Source organism: Falco punctatus, assembly GCF_963210335.1.
Source record: "Falco punctatus genome assembly, chromosome: 1".
Classification (NCBI taxonomy): domain Eukaryota; kingdom Metazoa; phylum Chordata; class Aves; order Falconiformes; family Falconidae; genus Falco; species Falco punctatus.
In genome coordinates, this window is record NC_137580.1 from 61,161,799 (window position 1) to 61,179,040 (window position 17,242).

Consider the following 17,242-nt stretch of genomic DNA (forward strand, 5'->3'; position numbering starts at 1 on the left):
TGCTAAAAACTCTTAGGTGTAAGCATAATTGCCTATCACCACCTTCTGATATCTCAGCCATGTACAGATGAAACCACCCCCAGGCAAATCTACCCGCCTTGAGACCTGTGTTCATGTCTATGACACCTTATAGCCACTGGAATTAGAGATGGATGGAAGATCTTTCATGAATAATAAAGAGACAAACATGTTTCCTGAAACCGTCAGCCACTGAGACTCTTATTGCCAGGAACAAAGGAAACACTTGTAACTAATTTGAAAAGCATCTTTCATAAATATATGCTAGTTTAGATATGCATATATAAGGATGACATTTGGGAGACAAATGTGACTTAACATGGGCTCTATTCATAAATCAAGTAACACTCATGACTTGAAGATATCCATCAAAGTATTATTATGTGGTTTGTGATATTTTAAGTGTGAATAAAGCATGATTCAATTTTCCCATAATTAGACAAAATATATAAACCAGGACTTTACCACACTAAGACTTTTATTAAGCTCACTTTCAAAAAACTGCCTTTCTAACATTCTTACTCCTTTCCCTATGAATTGCATTTACTAGAGATTTGCTATAAGAACAATATGAATAGCTTTTTGGATATGTTCAAAATAGAGAGCTACTGTCACCACTGCTTTAATTCAGTATTTTCTCTTTTTCTTTAACTTCCAAAATGGTTCTAGCATCTGATCATGTTGCAGATGAAACAGTTATTTTGACAAGCTGCCAAGCAATTTCTGTTTGAAACTTAATCTCTCTCCAACTGGCAACAGAAGTAACTCTTTGACCTCTTCCCTGTTTGATTGTTTTTTTCTTCCTATTTGCGCACAACTTACTTGCAAAGATGTCATGGTTAAGTATGTTCCACCTGAGAAGCTTTTACACCTTTCTGGTTTTCTGCTCACAAATCCCTGACTGTGAAGAACCCGTACAGCATTGTCAAAAGTGCTGCAAAACTTTGTATCAAAACCTTAATTAAAACTAATGCCATAAACCAGACTTTCCTGATTAACATTTTGATGGTACACGACAACTTCAGAATGTTCTCCTTCTCTCTAGCAATATATTTATTGCCTTGCACTAAGATGAGCACATGTACATCCAGATGTACACTGGCACCAAGTACACTGACAGCAATGATTTTACCACAACAGCTGAATATACTACTGCAAAGGAAATTATTTTAAGATAAATGTCTGAAAAAGTGCAGGTTGATGCAGATATCCAGGAAGCGTAGAATGCCACTGTCATGTTCAGTGTTGTGAAATGTTTACTTCTCTTTTCTGCCTCATACAAGGAATGACACAGAGGGAGAATTGACTTCAGGTCCTAATCCTAGTCAAGGTTCTACAGTGAATGCCCAGAATATATGCCTGTATTATTCTTACTTTCTTCCCCATGAAGTGGAGATGCGGTACTGTCTGATCTTATGCAGCCATTGTCATGTTCATGTAACTTGAGTATCCAAATAATTGCAGAGAAATTAACAGCAGTGAAGTCGGGTTTTATCGCATGAAAAGCAAAAGGAGCAAATGCAGAGATTTCCAAAAGGCCTACTTCCTGATAGCATCTCCACGCAGTATGGAGGAAGATGAGCCAAACCAGAGAAACTTACCACAGTGTTCTCAGTATTTATTTATGACACAGGCTTGGTCCAGTGCATTAAGGCAACAGGGAAGATGCATTCATGGTGTATAAAACTTCCTTACCTCTGTTTAGTTCTTTGCTGTACAGGAAAGGAATAAGGCAAACCTCATTGTTTGCAGTAGTATAACTAGAGCCATCGTACAGTGGTACTAGTGTGATTACATATACTGAAGAAAAAAAAAAAAAAAAACAATAACCACACCCAGAGCTGCTGGTAAAGACATACGTTTAAGTAAAACTTCACAAAGTTACTGAAGTAAGATTGGATGGCTATGACAAAAACGAGTTAACAAAGCACATCAAGGAATTAAAACAGCTGGAAATGAAAGCTAATAGTAAAATCTACTTGTTAAATGACTCTCACATGTCAGAAAGTGAATTCTGCGCACCGTGGCATGCTAGCAGAGTGCATGGCCATAGCAGGGATTTGAACTTTCAGATAGAAGCAGTGAAGCTGGCTGTCATACCTGAGCATGAAAGATAACATCAATAAACTTGGGACAGAAAACAGGAACATATAGACAGGACAAAACTGCTCCACGGAAACACAAACAGTTCACACCAATTTAAGGACTGTGCCTTTTGGACTAGCTGTCCACTTTCTTCTGATTATATCAGCTTGTTTAATAAAAAAATATTCGTTTTCAGAGGCACTTGGTTTCTCCTATATCCTGCAACTATTACAGCTGGAAGACTTCCACAGAAGACTCTTAAAAATTCTACCTTTGCATTCTGACCAAGAGCACAAAAATTAATAAAATAACAATTTCACTCCATATGTGCTCAGAAGTCAAGGTTACTCCTGGATTTCAGAAAATCTCCTGTATGCCTAGTATATTATTTCTGACACAACTTGGAAAAGAGAGCAGCAGAAAACAAAGTATGTGAAGAAGTACAGAACTGGCATGGAGCACTCAATTTCCAGCCAGCTCTGAGATCAAAGGGCCAAGTGTTAGAGCTACTAGGAGAATCAGTGAGAAGCAGAAAGTGGAGCTGCACCTGCTATACAAACCACATAACTACCTTGAATGGTTCTCCTTCCCAGGAATAAAGGCATAAACAGGGCAGCCAGTCATGCAGGGATTTATTTCAAGATGTGAGGTTTTCTCTGCCTTCAGAGATTTCCTCTGAACCTTGAACAAGTGTCGTCTCCTTCAGATTACCCTCTTCATGATGTTAGAGCAGCCCACAGCTTTCGGATTGATAGGGTTATGCAAAATGTAACAGGTAGTAAACTAGATCATTAATTCTACTGGTTAAAGAGAACCAGTCTCTCCCTGTCTGTCCAGTTGAGCTTTCTAAGGCAGGAATGAAAATCACACAAAAAAACCCTCAGCCACTGACAACTAAAGCTATTAGTCTAATGCCATAAGAAAATAGCTGTTTTGAGGTGTTGCTTTTGCTTTTGCATCTGCCATTTTCAAACTAGGAAAACATTAACATTATCTGAAGACCATGACGGATAGAATGTAACAAAGAACAAATAAATGCTGCATGCAAAATGAGATAGGAAAACACGGTATCTTTCTTCAGGGGCAATATTCCAGAACTAAAAAAGGAGGCTGTGACAGCTTTTCAATGCTCTGGGGTTTTTTTACAGTCGTTCATCACCACTGGTACCTGCACCATTACACTTTGTTCAAGGACTATTGGCACATATCTAAAATGGGAATGGGGCAAGAAAATGACAAGCATATATCACTCTTCTTCATCTATATGTTGGCTAGGTGTTAGGATCCAGAAGTTTCAGCTGATTTTTCACCACTTAAAGCTATCCTTAGTTACCATTCTGGACTGTAGCATATCTGTGGAAAAAGACATACAAGGATGATTACAGCCCTTACCATCTTCAAAGTACTTCTAAGGTAGCTGGATTAACAGTAAACTGCTAATCCAAAGAGAGAGAGCTCTTATTGGTATGATTTAAACACTGAGTGTGCCAGAAGTGCATGGGAATTAATGTCCTGAGCAGCAGTCACTGGTTATTTACACAACCAATGTGAAATAAATTACTTTTTAACATGCAGAGGAAAAAAAATTTCTGTTAAAACATACACTTTTGTCTTCAGTTATTGATCTATTACTAATGGGACTCAGTGTCACCCACAAAAATCATTATTTTATGTTAAGTTGAAGTGCATTACAACATTATTTTACTAAACTGTATTCAGGGCATTGTAGATCTTCCACTGCCTGCTTTCCAGAAAATTTTAATAAAGCCTTTAACCTTAGTCAGTTACATATTCCTAGCACAAAGCACTGGAAAACCTTTTTGTGTGCCTGTATTCAAATTCTATTCAACAGAAAGTAAAATTATTTTGTTCACAGTCCATCACAGCCATGGCTCTAGCAAGTGCATTATATACCGGAAAATGCTTGTTGTTAATACCTTTATTTGATATAAATGATGCACATGCAGTATTTGAATCATGTGTGTTTCCACAAAAGTAAATTCAATGTAGTTATCTTGAGCTAAAGCCCATTGGCACCCAAAACATGAGACCACCTCTGGTACAGCATAAATATTGCTGCCCTCTCCTGGACTGCCTTTCCTGCAGTCCTTCTCCTGGACTGACCTTCCCATGGAGGTGGCCACCAACTGAAAGCAAGCTTCAGCAGGTTTAGGTCTAATTCATATAGGTCTGTCCTTAACCCTTAGTATTCTTAGAGACACCAAAGACTTCCCCATTAGTCAATATGCAGATGAGTTTGTGCTTCATAACCAACAGTCCTCAACTAAATTAGTGTAAAGTCAATTAGTTGTTGTATAGCTGTAACTGGCATAGAGACATAGTTCATCTTTGTCCTGAGAGTCTGCACAGAAACACTTATGCTGATATAATCCCCTAAAGGAGGAAATAAGATAAAGTAGTCTCCTTTGGCTCCTCTGTGCTCAGTGGAGAAACAACCTTCACTCAGAAGCTTTTCATTCCACAGCATCAGAAAGACCTTACTGATACCGTTTCCCTTTAGAAGATATTTTAATTCTATTCCCTGTCAATATTTTTACAGTGATGAGAATCCTACATGAAAATTTAAAGTAATACAGAGAATAGTCATTTGTGTGTTAGTAGAGACAGTAGGAACCATTTGGCAAAAAAAACCAAAACAAAATATCAGGCATGTTGTGATTTGAATCAAGATTTCAAGAGCTAATACTACCTTTTCTTTCAAGGTAACTACAATACACTCTTCACAATTGTTGCAGGTTTGAAATATTACACAATGTGCTAAAAGATTCAATTTAAAAATGACAGTAAACTCAAAGTGAAATAATTTTTAATTCCCTTTTTAAATGTGCATTTGAATTCAATACAGATCTGTAAGGCACTCTCATAGGTCAAAAAAAGAAATCAAATATCCTTATTTTGGAAAGAATGGTCACAAGGCAATGGTATGTGCATAAGGTATAGCCTTATCTGTAACTGATAAACAATGAAACATGAATGTTCAGGTTTTGGATCCATTGCAACATAATGTCATTTCTTTATCATAACACTACTGAGAGCAAATATTGGCACTGTAAATGATTTCTCATTGGGGTTAGGGGCTTGTATTCTCTTCATATCCCAGTAAAAAATAAACTCTTCAATAAATAAATATATAAAATAAATATATGCTATCTGGAGACGTATAAATAGGTCCATCCTGAAGACAAGTTCCAGCTCTGACTACGATGCATCGACATCTAAGGTCCATCACTGAAGTGGAGCCACTAAAACTTCATACACAGTTCTCAGGATTTCTTACTATTTTTACAGTCCATTTGTTTCTATTTCTTCCAGATGTTGTCTCATCCACATAACGCAGGTAGCTCTTTGCTAATTTATGGACCATAGCTAATCCAGACAAAATTGCCAGGAGTCTGTTAAAGTCACACTCCAACTTCCCTTTGGTTACTGGCTACCAAACAGTTCAGCAAGTTTGAAGGAGGCTGGTCCACTTTCAGCTTTAAGGCTTAGTCTCCTAAATCCAAAGGTCACAAAACAAGAGGCTTGCCTACCACAAAGCACCTTCTTCCAAACCACCATCCTAGATCTCTGCAGGTTCTGCGTGCTGGTATTGCCATGAAAGCAGGGGCAACAGCTCCAATATGAGTTTTTTTTCACAAGTTGCCTCCTTCCTCAGCTGTATCCTAACACATCTTTGTACAGTTCTGGAACTCTTTCAGGATCCACAGGCCTGGGCAAGAAATGTGTAAATTTCTGGTGTCTTTTGGACCTTGCCCCATCTCTGGGAGTACCATCTTTGTTAAGTGCTACGAAGTATCGCCGCCCCGAATCTCCATGTTTGTACACATTGGATGAGTAAGTGTTGTACCAGTTTTCCTCAAATTGTTCCCTGAAGATGCATTCAGAAGTCAGTTTCTCCTACAGAAAGAAAAATAACTTCAGCTGTTGCTAGATATCTGAACACACACTTTAAAAATATGATTAAAATAAACAAGATGTTTTAGGCTTTTTGTGGCCTTACTGTTCATTTAACTTCAACAAATCAAACCAAGACCTGACACCAAGTTTGCAATCCTACTTGGTGTTTTTTTTTTTAAATTAGACCTGTACATATATAATTTTGGATTTAAAGACAAATTAGGTAACTTCCTCTAGAAATGCATTATTTATGGTTTAACCAAAATTCACTTGACCTACAGAAACTATATTACGTAGAGGTCTGTCTTGGGGTATCTGGCATTCTAGAAGTGAGATTTGGTAGAGGGACTCAGGTGCGATGTAACAGCCCACAAAGACATCTCCATGTCTTCTTTGTGGCGTTCATCACTTCTTTGTAAATATTTCAAACAGGACTAACCACAACCAAAGGAACTGGAGAGAGAATATTTTATCTCAAGATGTTTTAAGACTTGAAAGAACAGCCTAAGATTGTTATAACTCCGATAGTATTGGAAAAATCAAAGATTACATTTTTATAGTCATATTTTACAGTTGAAGTTTTTCACCAGATACAGATCAAATGTAATGAGTACAATCTTATTTTCATTCTTAAACTCAAAATATTTTAGTCGGGATTTACAGATACTTCCAGCACTCTTGCACCATTCAGGTTTTTCAATTAACTGTGGTACCTAACCATGACAGATGGTATTACCCTCTTTTTTTCCCAGCATTTGAAAGAATGTTTGTATGGTAAGAAGCTGGTACCTGGAAGTACCACTTGCCGATCTGTAAAGGAGCATTAGGCTATACATAAAGCCAGAGTACTATATTAATTGTTGTTTATTTGTTCCATAACTATCCTTTTAACGTTTTTCAGTTGCATTCAATGTTTTTAATGCTAGAGTATGCACTATGATACATTTCAGTATTGACAAAAAGAAAATTAGATAGCAGGCAACTTAAATGTTGTTTGAATAACTGGTTTAATTTAGCAATTTTCATCATAATTTAGGAGGAATATTTCTTTTCAGTTCTCTTCAGCTAGGACAGAGAAACTTTTCCCATTAATCTTCAGTATCAAAGGCTATACTGCTATATACTTTACAAATATACACTTCAACAGGAAAAGTAGTTAGTGTTTTGAAAGCTAAGGTGACCTCAGCTTGAGGGGTTTGCATAGCACTAAGAAGTGAATCAAAACCTCAACATGTGTGACCTGACATGAGAGTAGTACTTACAGAGCCATAGAGTTCTCCCTTCTCATTCATTCCAAGGTAAAGGCCACTGTCCACACCTCTAATACTGACCAGTCCCACCGCCACACTGATGAATTCAAGGATACCTAAGGGGGAAAAAAATAATTGCTTTAATTCAATTTGTAAGCATACAATACATAGTATCCAAAACACAGTTGAAAACAAGTAAAAAATTTACATATTATAATAAATGAGGCCTTGTTTCTCTGAAACGTCAAATACTATATGGAAAGGTATATAACATTCACAGCAAAGCAGTCTGAGAAACCTCATTAGGAACAAGAATCCTACCCCATTTAAGAAACTTTTTTATAATGCTGAATATGAAAGAATTTTCTTCAGCGCTGAGGCTAAAGCCTTCAGTACTATGCAGCTGGAATCTATAATGATTATACACTATTTGCTAAACTGCCTACTCAAACATAGGAAGATAGGTATGAACCACCTGAAAACACACTTTACCTTCTCTACAGCATTATCTTTAAAAAAACACATCCATTATTATATCATTTGAATGGAAATCAAAGTACAGATGGGAATTTTATATAACAGAACCTACCCACGGGGGGGGGGGGAAAAAAAAAAAAAAAGTATTTGCCAGACATCTTATCTAGCATATGGGCCCACACCTCTTGACACAACTTGCTATCTTCAATGCAGGCTTTTTATGTGCACGAAATATACTGTTTATTTGCTAATGTTCGGATTATAGCACTATTTATATTACATTTGCCCCCCCAAAAATGTAATATATATTAATAATATAAAGTATTCAGGAGATGAGGCACTAATTGAAGCCTGAATTTGGCAAGGATATGCCAACATATTTAACCAATTGATATGCACAGATTACAGTACATATAAAACATGAAAGAAAGGGAACGTGTGAACTGGCTTTTTGGAAGTTGTTAACAATATAAACAAAGCCTCAAAAAGAAGTTGTTCTAGAATCATATGCAGGATTTTGCTGAGCAGCAGAAAAACCACAACATGTTAAAAAAAAAACCACAAACCTGAATCTAAGGCAAGTGCTTTTAAATAGTGTGTTTGATTTTGATTATGACTTTTTGTCTTTTTGCTATATTTATGATTACTCTTTTTTTTTTTATTCAGGACCATTTTTCACTCTCAAACAGATGGACTGTCTGGGCTCTACAATAATTTAAAATATTTTGAGTTTTAATCGAGCTTTGGCAGGTTTCTTATTTATTATTACCAAGCAGCAAAAAAAAGAAAAAAAAAATCTTTACAGAGAGTACACATTAAAACGCCTATTGCATGTAAATCATCCTAGTTTTCCAGTTCCTAAAGCACAAAGTCCCATAAAAGGAGGTGGAGGTATTTTGTCTTTCTGGTATCATTTTCAAAGCCACCCTTTTTCAAAACTATAATAAGCAGGTGATTCAACCCACAAAGCAACCACATCAGACAAACCTGCCGAGAATAGTGGTAGAATAAAGGAAGAACATTTCTAAAAATCCCGGTTAATGTTTGATCTGAGGCTAACTTTTCCTTCTTTTAAAGCAGATTTATTTCATGTTTACACCCTGTAGGAAATCTTCGCCCTGAGAAGAACTGTCTGACTACTGCTGCTTTACTTCTGAAAACATCCATGTGTTATAAAAGCAATTAAGAGCCATTCCGGCAGATTGTTGTGGCTATGGGGAGGACGATAGGAAACTCCTTAACCGCCTTTTTACAGTGCTAAACCAACACACCACACACAAGAAGACACATGTAGTTGACAAGGGCAGGTTTGTTCAGACATCCAGCTCCTACAACTACTATTTAGGATTTACTCCTGTGTCACAGGAAACATTTACACTTTGGGGTGGTCTTCACCTCCTTTCGGTTTACCGGCAGAGAAACTTGGCTGGGAAGCATTTTAACTGTTTGAGAAAAACGGAATTTTAGGCTCTTGAAGAGGGGCCTAATGCTTCAGCTTTCCGAAGGGAGCGGGGGCCAGCGCGACCCAAGGGTCAGCACGCCCGAGCCCACCGTCCGTATTCCCCTGCAAAGACTCAAGAACTGCCAGCTCGGACAGCGAACACGGCACGCACCGCTCTGCCGTGCGCCCCTCCGCGCTGAACCGGGCGGGGGACACGCACCGCTGGCAGCCGCCGCCCCCAGCCCAGCCCGGCGCACCCCCGGCCCGCACCTCGCCCCGCAGCGGCCCCCGCGGGGTAACGCCGCCGGCACTGCGAGCGCGGCCACCTGCGCCGGCAGCCCCGCACCGCCCCGCCCCATCCGCGACCGGGGCCGCGCGCCGCCCGGTGCGCGCGCGCGGGGAGCCCCGCCACTCCCGCACGCGGTCGCGCGCCGCCGCCTACCGAAGAGGCTGTGGTCCTGGCGGGTGCCGCGCACCGTGCCGTCGGGCAGGATCTGCAGGTGGAAGCCGGTGCGGCAGTACAGCTGCCGCCGCCGCAGGATGCCCTGCAAGTGCGCCAGGTCCGCCGCCGCCGCCGCCCCGCCGCCGCGGGCCGCCCGCTCCGCCGGGGCCCGGCGGTCCCCGAGCAGCGCCGGGCGCTCCCCGGCGGGCGGCAGCAGGAAGTGGGCGCCCACCGGCTGCCCCAGGCCGTCCAGGCCGCCCAGGAAGCCCCCCACCTCGGCCAGCGGAGCCATGGGGGCGCGGGGCGAGCGGGCTAGGGCGCGGCGGCGGAGAGCGGCTGCCGGCCTCTCCCGGCGGGCATGTGGGGGTGCGCGGCGGGGCCCCAAGCATGGGGAGCCGGCAGGGCCGAGCCGAGCCGTGCTGAGCCGAGCCGAGCCGAGCTAGTGTGAGCCAGGCGGCGGGGTGGTGGTTATACGCCCCGCGCGTGTATATATATACACGGCGGTCCCGCTGACATATGCTAATGAAGCCCTCTGCGGGGAGGCTGCGTTTGAAATTGTAAACCGGCTCCCCCTCTCCTCGCACCTTCCTCTGATCTGGGATGACTGGGGGGGGTGTGGGGAGCTGCCGGCGCGCCCCCTGCCCCCGCCGCGCGCAGCCAGTCACCCAGGGGCGCGGGGGGCGGGGCAGCCCCGCGCGGGGCGGGGCGGGGCGGGGCCGGGGTGGGGGCGGGAGCGGGGCCCGGGCGGGAGCTGCCGCGGCATTACGTGGACAGGTGCAAGGAGAGGCAGGAGGCGAGAGGGAGAAAGGGCGTTACCTGAGGGTTAGACCTGCCCAGACACACATGAAAGAAAAAAACCCAAAGATCTGACAGTTTTACTCCCTGTTTCTAAAACGCTAATAAAATGTACATGCATTACCCTTCCCTTTTATCGCCTCAGCTACAAGGAGGGGGATTTCTACAGAAATTGGCATAGTCAGGGAGGTGTTTTCCCCTCTGCAAAGTCTCCCTCTCTTTTAATTTATCATTAACCTGACATCAAACCGATCTATAGCATTTGGGTATCCACACGATGTCTTAAAAACATAAAGGGCAGGCTCCTGGTTTGGGATAAATATTTTCAAAACCCACCGAGAAGAAGAAAGAAAGGTTGAGAGATGGCTCATCTAATCCATCTTCTCTGCGGTTTTGCAATGGGCCCTTAACCAAGGTCTGTGAACATTGCAAATTAGCAATAAAATCACCTACCGAAAGATCTCATTTGTCTTTCTACACTGTTTTGAATCCATTTAGGACTTTGCCGTTCTGTTCCAGATGAGCATATGTGGTTTTTTCATCCCCAAAGTGGAACAGCTCACGCATCCAAGCGTGCTGGTGGAACACGTGTTCATTATCAGCACCGGTAAAACAACGGCACGTGGAGCCAAGAGCTTGACTTTTCCCTTCTTTACTGCTTGTTCTGTAACAGCCAATGGATTTTAGGGCTCAAAAGACACAACCCATCTCAGCCTTCAAGATGGGCAATGCAGTACCTCGCCAGCATTAAAACGCAGTATTGGAGTATAAAATGCAGGGATCTTTCATAGTTAATTCTTTCAAAAGTTCAAGAGAATCACTTGGTGGTTTAAAGTTTCATTTAAACAAAAAAGTTGCAGAGAATCATGAAAGATTAGTTCTCCCGTCTTGCTCCATGGTCTTTTCAGTCACAGTCTAAATCTGAGAGATCAAATGGATTTGACTGCTTAGCTTTATTTGCCATGGAGAGTATAGGGCTAATTAATTGGCAGGTGCTTTAAAGCAGGTAATGCTACACCTTTTCATCATTGCAGTCCTAAGTACTGCCCCTGTGTGCACCTGAATTACAAAAAGGCTGCTTTAAAGCAAGTGATTTACTGTGGAGGGATTTAAAAATGAAAAAACTAGTGCTAAATACAATGATCAGATAAATCACCTGAGGAGAGCACAGGCAGACCTGCTCTGAAGGCAGTTACAGATCGTTATATTATTTTACCTTTCAGATAACAGGAGCCTGTCATGTGGTGGGACCCAAAAATCCACCATAATCAAGATTTCAAAGCACATCTGTGTAAACATTATCACATCAGTGTAAAACATCAACCAATGAGCTTTCTCTTTGAACCGAACCTACTTAATTGCAACGCTAAATCAAAGAAATAGATCAAAGTTGAATAATCTATATGGCACCTATTTCTCGAGTAGCCTGCACACCGATTACTCAAATGTACCTGAAATGTTTGAAACACGCATCAAGTATTTTTATTGACAAGACTGGCAGGTCAAGATCAAGCTGTTCATCACAGCTGCTAAGTTGCAGGACATGCACTGGGATGGTGCAGCTAAATGGAGGAGGTGTATTTTCCTAAGCCTAACGGTGCTCCAGTACAGATAACACTGCTGGGTCCAAGCAGTACTCTCTGAGTCCTACAAAGAGTAGAGGGCTGTTCTGGTTAGATGGCACCACTGTCTCCAGTGGAGAAGCATGGGTTTTTTTAAAATAAAAATCCTCAGCCATCACACACTGGACGACACTTACGGCTAAATCTTTCCTGTTATATAATGGAAACATTTAAAGTAGAGTGGAATATATAACATCGATCTTTTCCGAGTGGAGTCTTTAATGTCTGGGCACTAAACCGGTTGTGCTGTTTTATAAAGTACCAAAAAAGAAACAAAAAGATAAGATTTTTTTTGGTGTTTGCACTAGTCATGTGACAGGAAAAGATAACACTAAAGATATTTTTTTTTTCACTTTCTGAGACTATACCATGGGAAGTTAAATAATTTTGAAGAGTTTTTTTACAAGAGTACATAATTCAACTTAAAGTATACAGTGCAATCTAATCCACTCTATGTATACTTCCTAGACACTGCATTTTCAGCGTCGTTGAACAAATACATATGTGGTGGAATTTTTATTTCCATAGCAAGGAGTCAGGGCTTTTATAGACAGTATAATTGCTGTATATTTCCTAAGAATATCATATTATCATAGGCAAAACCTGGTGGCTACCAAGGGAGTGGAGAAAGCAGCGGGCTGAAATCATTGATAAATTGTGTGTGTGTGTGTGTGTATATATATGTATAGGTATATATGTGTATACACAGACAGAAAGATCGATCTATATACCTATCAGGTTGGTTAAATAAAAAAAAGCTGTTCATTTATGTGAAACTTTATGTCCTGCAATTTATTGCACCTTTCTAAATTTTAGAACTCACAACTGTGCTGTGCCAGCCATAAAATTTTCAATGATATAATAAAATATTGGCTAGGAGAATGAAGAGGGAGTTCATGAATACATGAGAAAGCTGACACGGGTGGAACAGAAACTGAGCATAAAGGAATATGTCCAGCTGGAGATAACTGTGTATCATGGTCAGTTCCAGATTCTTCCTAGATTTGAGCAAGAAAATACGGTTTCAACAAGATGAGCAGAACATGCAGAAGTTACAGTGAGAACCTTTCAGAGCACGGTACATCTGAGTGAAGTAAGGTGTATTCTTCTGCAGGATTTACTAGGAAGAAAAGGACAGAATCATTTTCAAGGTTCTATGTACAAATTGGGTCATAATCTGATTGTCTAAAGCCCTTTAAATGTAATACATACAGACTTTAAACGCACTCAGAGCTGCTTCTGAACTGATACAGTTACAGGTATGTATGCATGTATACATACATGTATATATAAATATATCTACCTGTTTACAAAAAGTCAGATGAGGGTAAAGTAATGATGAAAACAATGTTTTTCCTATGAAAAAGAAGTTCTACATTTCTTGCACCTTCATTTTTTGTTTTGTTTCTTTAAAGGATGACAGAAATTCATAGGGCTTTTTAAGATTCATGATTTTATTGTCCGTGTTTTTGTGGACATGCACGGATAACTCCTGTAAAAGCAGAATGGGACAGAGAAGTTAGGTAGCAAGCACACATTCACATCCAGTTACATGCAGTGAGAATGTATCTTTTCCACTTTTATCAACACTCAAATGCCTCATTTGGCAGCTTTTAGATTAGTCTGTAAGTGAATCATTGGATTTAAACCACCTTGATTTATTTTAATTACATGGTTTCTGAATCTGTGCACATAAGATGTGCAGACAGCTTAAGGGTTTTGACTTGCTGCACAAATAAACTGCTCTTGTTCCTAAGCAAACACCTCACCAGGGAAGTTCTGACTAACATACCCAAGTATAAGTAGTTACAGATGTGTATTGGATGTTTTGAAGTGAAAAAAAGATTAACCTAAAGGTGTTATTGAAAAGTCATTAAAATGCAGCTAACTGATTTCAGGGAAACAATGTGAACAGGGAGATAACTCATGGTTCATGTCTACGGTTTAGGTGATTGATGAGTCATCCGGCAAACAGGTTTATTTTGGGACACTACATTGACCACAAGTGGTTTCTTTTCCAGTCAAATGGAAAAACTGGACATTTTTAAAAGTTAATTGTATTGGTGAATGGTGTCTCCTAATGAGGCAGCTAGAACTGAAAAGATCCAAGACCCACATTCTACGAAGTTTTCCAGACTGGATGCTTAGTCATGTAACTGCAGGAGAAATAACTTGAGTTTCATTCATGCTAAGCACCTGAAACTATTACCGTCTTGACACCTAAATATTGGCCTTTACATCGGCCTTTTATAATTTAGTACAGAAATGTAGCCCAGATTTGGACACAAAGACTTTTTCTTGGGAAACATAAAGCAGGAGACATTACAAAATTAACAAAAAAAAGTGTTAGTTTTTAACAAATGGGAATAATGAAGTCAAGGGAATTACTTGAGGGGTGAATTGGCGTATGGTATTCTAAAACATTGACAAAAATGCAGTAACTACCATCCACCCCAGATACCTGCCTTTCCAGACATAGCTCTGAGGTAATTCAACCTCAGCCATGCTTACAGTTGCATGATCCATCATATTGACAAACACAGCCACAATTCTCCCTTGATACAGTATCATAACCACTGCAATGTTTCTTAGAAATGGAAAATGCATGAGAGTGTCTTGAACTTATTGAAACGAGTTGTAGTTTGTGTATTTTCTGAAATCTTGTTCATAATAATATAAAAAAACATCAAAGTTTTTTTTTTTTTTTTGGGGGGGGGGGGGAGTAGGCAAGGGGAAGTAAAACTGGCTGAAACTTTGGAATAACATATTTATGTAGAAAAGACAAAGACTGAGGCTGCACTTGACCAGTGCAAAAAGTGCCATAAAGTTTGCTGTGACTTGAAATTGCATGCAGTTTATGAAGTTTCAAGGTAACACAGGTGGCGTAGGCAGCGACACAGGTTGTACCATGGAGAACATCCTAACGTGAAATGCATGACAAGGCCTGTCACCCATCAGCATCAGGCAGGGACAAAACGAATGTGCTCATCTTTAACTAGTGCTTGGTTATGCTAGGGAGGCTGCCTGCAGCCGAGAATATTTATCAGAGAGGCTGCTGACATGGCAAGTGTCTCATTTCCTGATGAGAAGACCTCATAACACAAAGAGTATGAAAGGGTAGGAGATACCGTAGTCTGGTGTCACTTTGAAATGAACAGAAAATACCCTTGAAATAGGGACCAGGAGAATGCCCCATTTCTGAGAACCTGAGGCACAGGGAGAGGTATTGGAGAGAGAGGCCAGATGGGCCTGGAGAAGGCAGAAGTTTCCAGGCTACAGCATTACTCTCTGTTGGTACATCGTTTAGCTCCCTGTTTCACATTTAGTTTCTAGAAACTGTTTATTGTGAGGATAACTGCCACCCACAGGTACACCAAAGGACACTTTACAGTACAGTCCAAAAAATTATAGAAAAACTTCCCAGACTATTAGCCAGCTTCCAATGCATTTTAAAATCGAGGATTTAATATGCCAAATGTTAGTATTCCAGGCATTGCTGTTTAATTTCCTTTTAACTGAAACAGTCCTCGGGCATGTAGTTCCAGCTGTGTATCGGGTACGCACCAGGAGTTTCCAAGGCTTTGGAAACAGGCTGGGACATTACTAGGTTTTACAGGACAATGGAGTCACAGCAATTCTCATTGTAACAAAGATAACTAGCATCACTGGATGCTTTTAATAAAGCCTTGGCAGTAAACCACTGAACAATCTTGACGCCACAGCCACCTCCAGCCTTCAGGGATACCAGGCAAATGAGGTACGGCTGGAAGCTCTTGCTTTGCTGAAGCCAGTGATTCCAGGTTTCTGCCAAGCAACACTGCCGGGCCGTGCGGGCACGCTCGCGGGGGTGAGGCCGCGGGGAGCTGGGTCAGGCCCCGGTGCCCGTTCTGACCACAGGCAGCACCCGGCCTGCACGCCCAGCCGCAGCCAGGCCACGCACAAGCTGCGGCCGCACTCGCGGCGGTTTCCACACATCGCCCCCCCGGCACTTCGGCTCCTGCCGCCCCCACTCCCGCCCGCGCCCGTTCTCCAGGCTCGGGCTGAGCACCTCGCACCCCCGCTAACGCGGCTGCGGCCCGCGCAGGCTGGAAACGGCCCGCGGCCTGCTGCCGCCTGCCCCGAGCGCCGGGGGCGCCGCTCGCCGCAACCACGCCCGCAGCCGGTGCCCGCAGCCGGGAGGCGCGGCGCGGCGCGGTGCGGCGGGCCGGGCTGCTGAGCGGCGCGGCGGGGCAGGTGGCGCGGGGCGGGGACTGCGGGGGGCCTCGGGCTTCCCCACCCCTTCCCCGCTTCTCGCGAGGCTTCTGCCGGCGCGCCGGGGGCTCCGTCCGCCGGTCGCTGGGGCGGAGCGGCGGTCATGGCCGCCTTGCGCGCCCTGCTGCGGTGGCGCCGCCGCTTGGGCCCCGCGCCCGCTGCGCAGCCGGCGCGGCGGCTCTGGGCCGGCGGCGGGGCCGGGGCGGCGGGGCTGAGGCGCTGGCGGCGGGAGCTGGGCTGGGCGGCGGGGGGGGCTCTCGCCGGGTACGTGGGGTACCGGCTGTCCGAGCGGCGGCGGGAGGCCTCCCGGGAGCCGGCAGCCGCCGAGCCGGGCGGGGCCCGGGCGCTGCTCTCCATCCCCGTGGCGGCCGCTGCCAAGGAGACGGTAGGTGTGTGCGCGCCGCGCCCCTCCCGCCTGGCGGCCCGGCGGCCTCGGCCGCTCGCCGCGGCCTCGCTCCGTGCCGCGCCCGGCGGGGCCGCTCGGGGTGCCGGGGCCGCGCCGGGCGCCGTCAGCTGCCTGGGGCACCGGCCGCAGCCGGCGGGCATGGGGCAACGTCGCTTCCCGCCCTTTCGCTGTGGAAACGTCCGTGCGAGGCGGCGGCGGAGCCGCTGCTCGGGCAGTGTCGCAGAGGTGACCCTGCGTGGAGCCGGCCCCGGGCCGGGAGGCGAGGCGGGCGGCCGAGCAGGGCCCGCGGCGGATGAGGGCAGAGGCAGGGGCTGTAACCCGGCCTCCGTCGGGAGCCCAGAGCTGTCACTGCAGCGCGGTGGCCGGCGGCAGCACTGGCGCTGCGCCTCGGGATGTGCACCCTGCGTGTGCCGCTGCGCTGCTGGTCGCCTCTGGAGCTGGCCTGTTCAAGCCCTTCTTTTTCTTTAATAGAAAATAATATTTTGCAAATGGAACCACAGTTGATAGTGCAAAACCTGTGTTCATCTTTTTCATATT

General features: G+C 43.7%; 2 protein-coding genes across 9 annotated transcripts in view; one reads left to right on the forward strand and one right to left on the reverse strand.

Annotated features, from left to right (window-relative positions):
• Positions 1 to 1,444: 1,444 nt before the first annotated feature.
• On the reverse strand, positions 1,445 to 16,138 carry FGF20 (fibroblast growth factor 20). Its single transcript, XM_080392766.1, has 3 exons — positions 9,632 to 16,138; positions 7,284 to 7,387; positions 1,445 to 6,021 (listed from the first exon to the last, which is right to left on the reverse strand). The coding sequence occupies exons 1-3, from the start codon at positions 9,921 to 9,923 to the stop codon at positions 5,776 to 5,778; spliced, it is 642 nt and encodes a 213-aa protein (XP_080248892.1). The 5' UTR covers positions 9,924 to 16,138; the 3' UTR covers positions 1,445 to 5,775.
• Positions 16,139 to 16,306: 168 nt separating this feature from the next.
• The window catches only part of MICU3 (mitochondrial calcium uptake family member 3), a 57,867-nt gene continuing 56,931 nt past the window's right edge, over positions 16,307 to 17,242 (forward strand). For all 8 annotated transcript variants that reach the window (XM_080390259.1, XM_080390257.1, XM_080390263.1 and 5 more), the window contains exon 1: positions 16,307 to 16,684. In XM_080390259.1, coding sequence (XP_080246385.1) covers positions 16,403 to 16,684 — 282 coding nt within the window. In that variant the 5' untranslated portion in view covers positions 16,307 to 16,402. The remainder of the gene's footprint in view (positions 16,685 to 17,242) is intronic.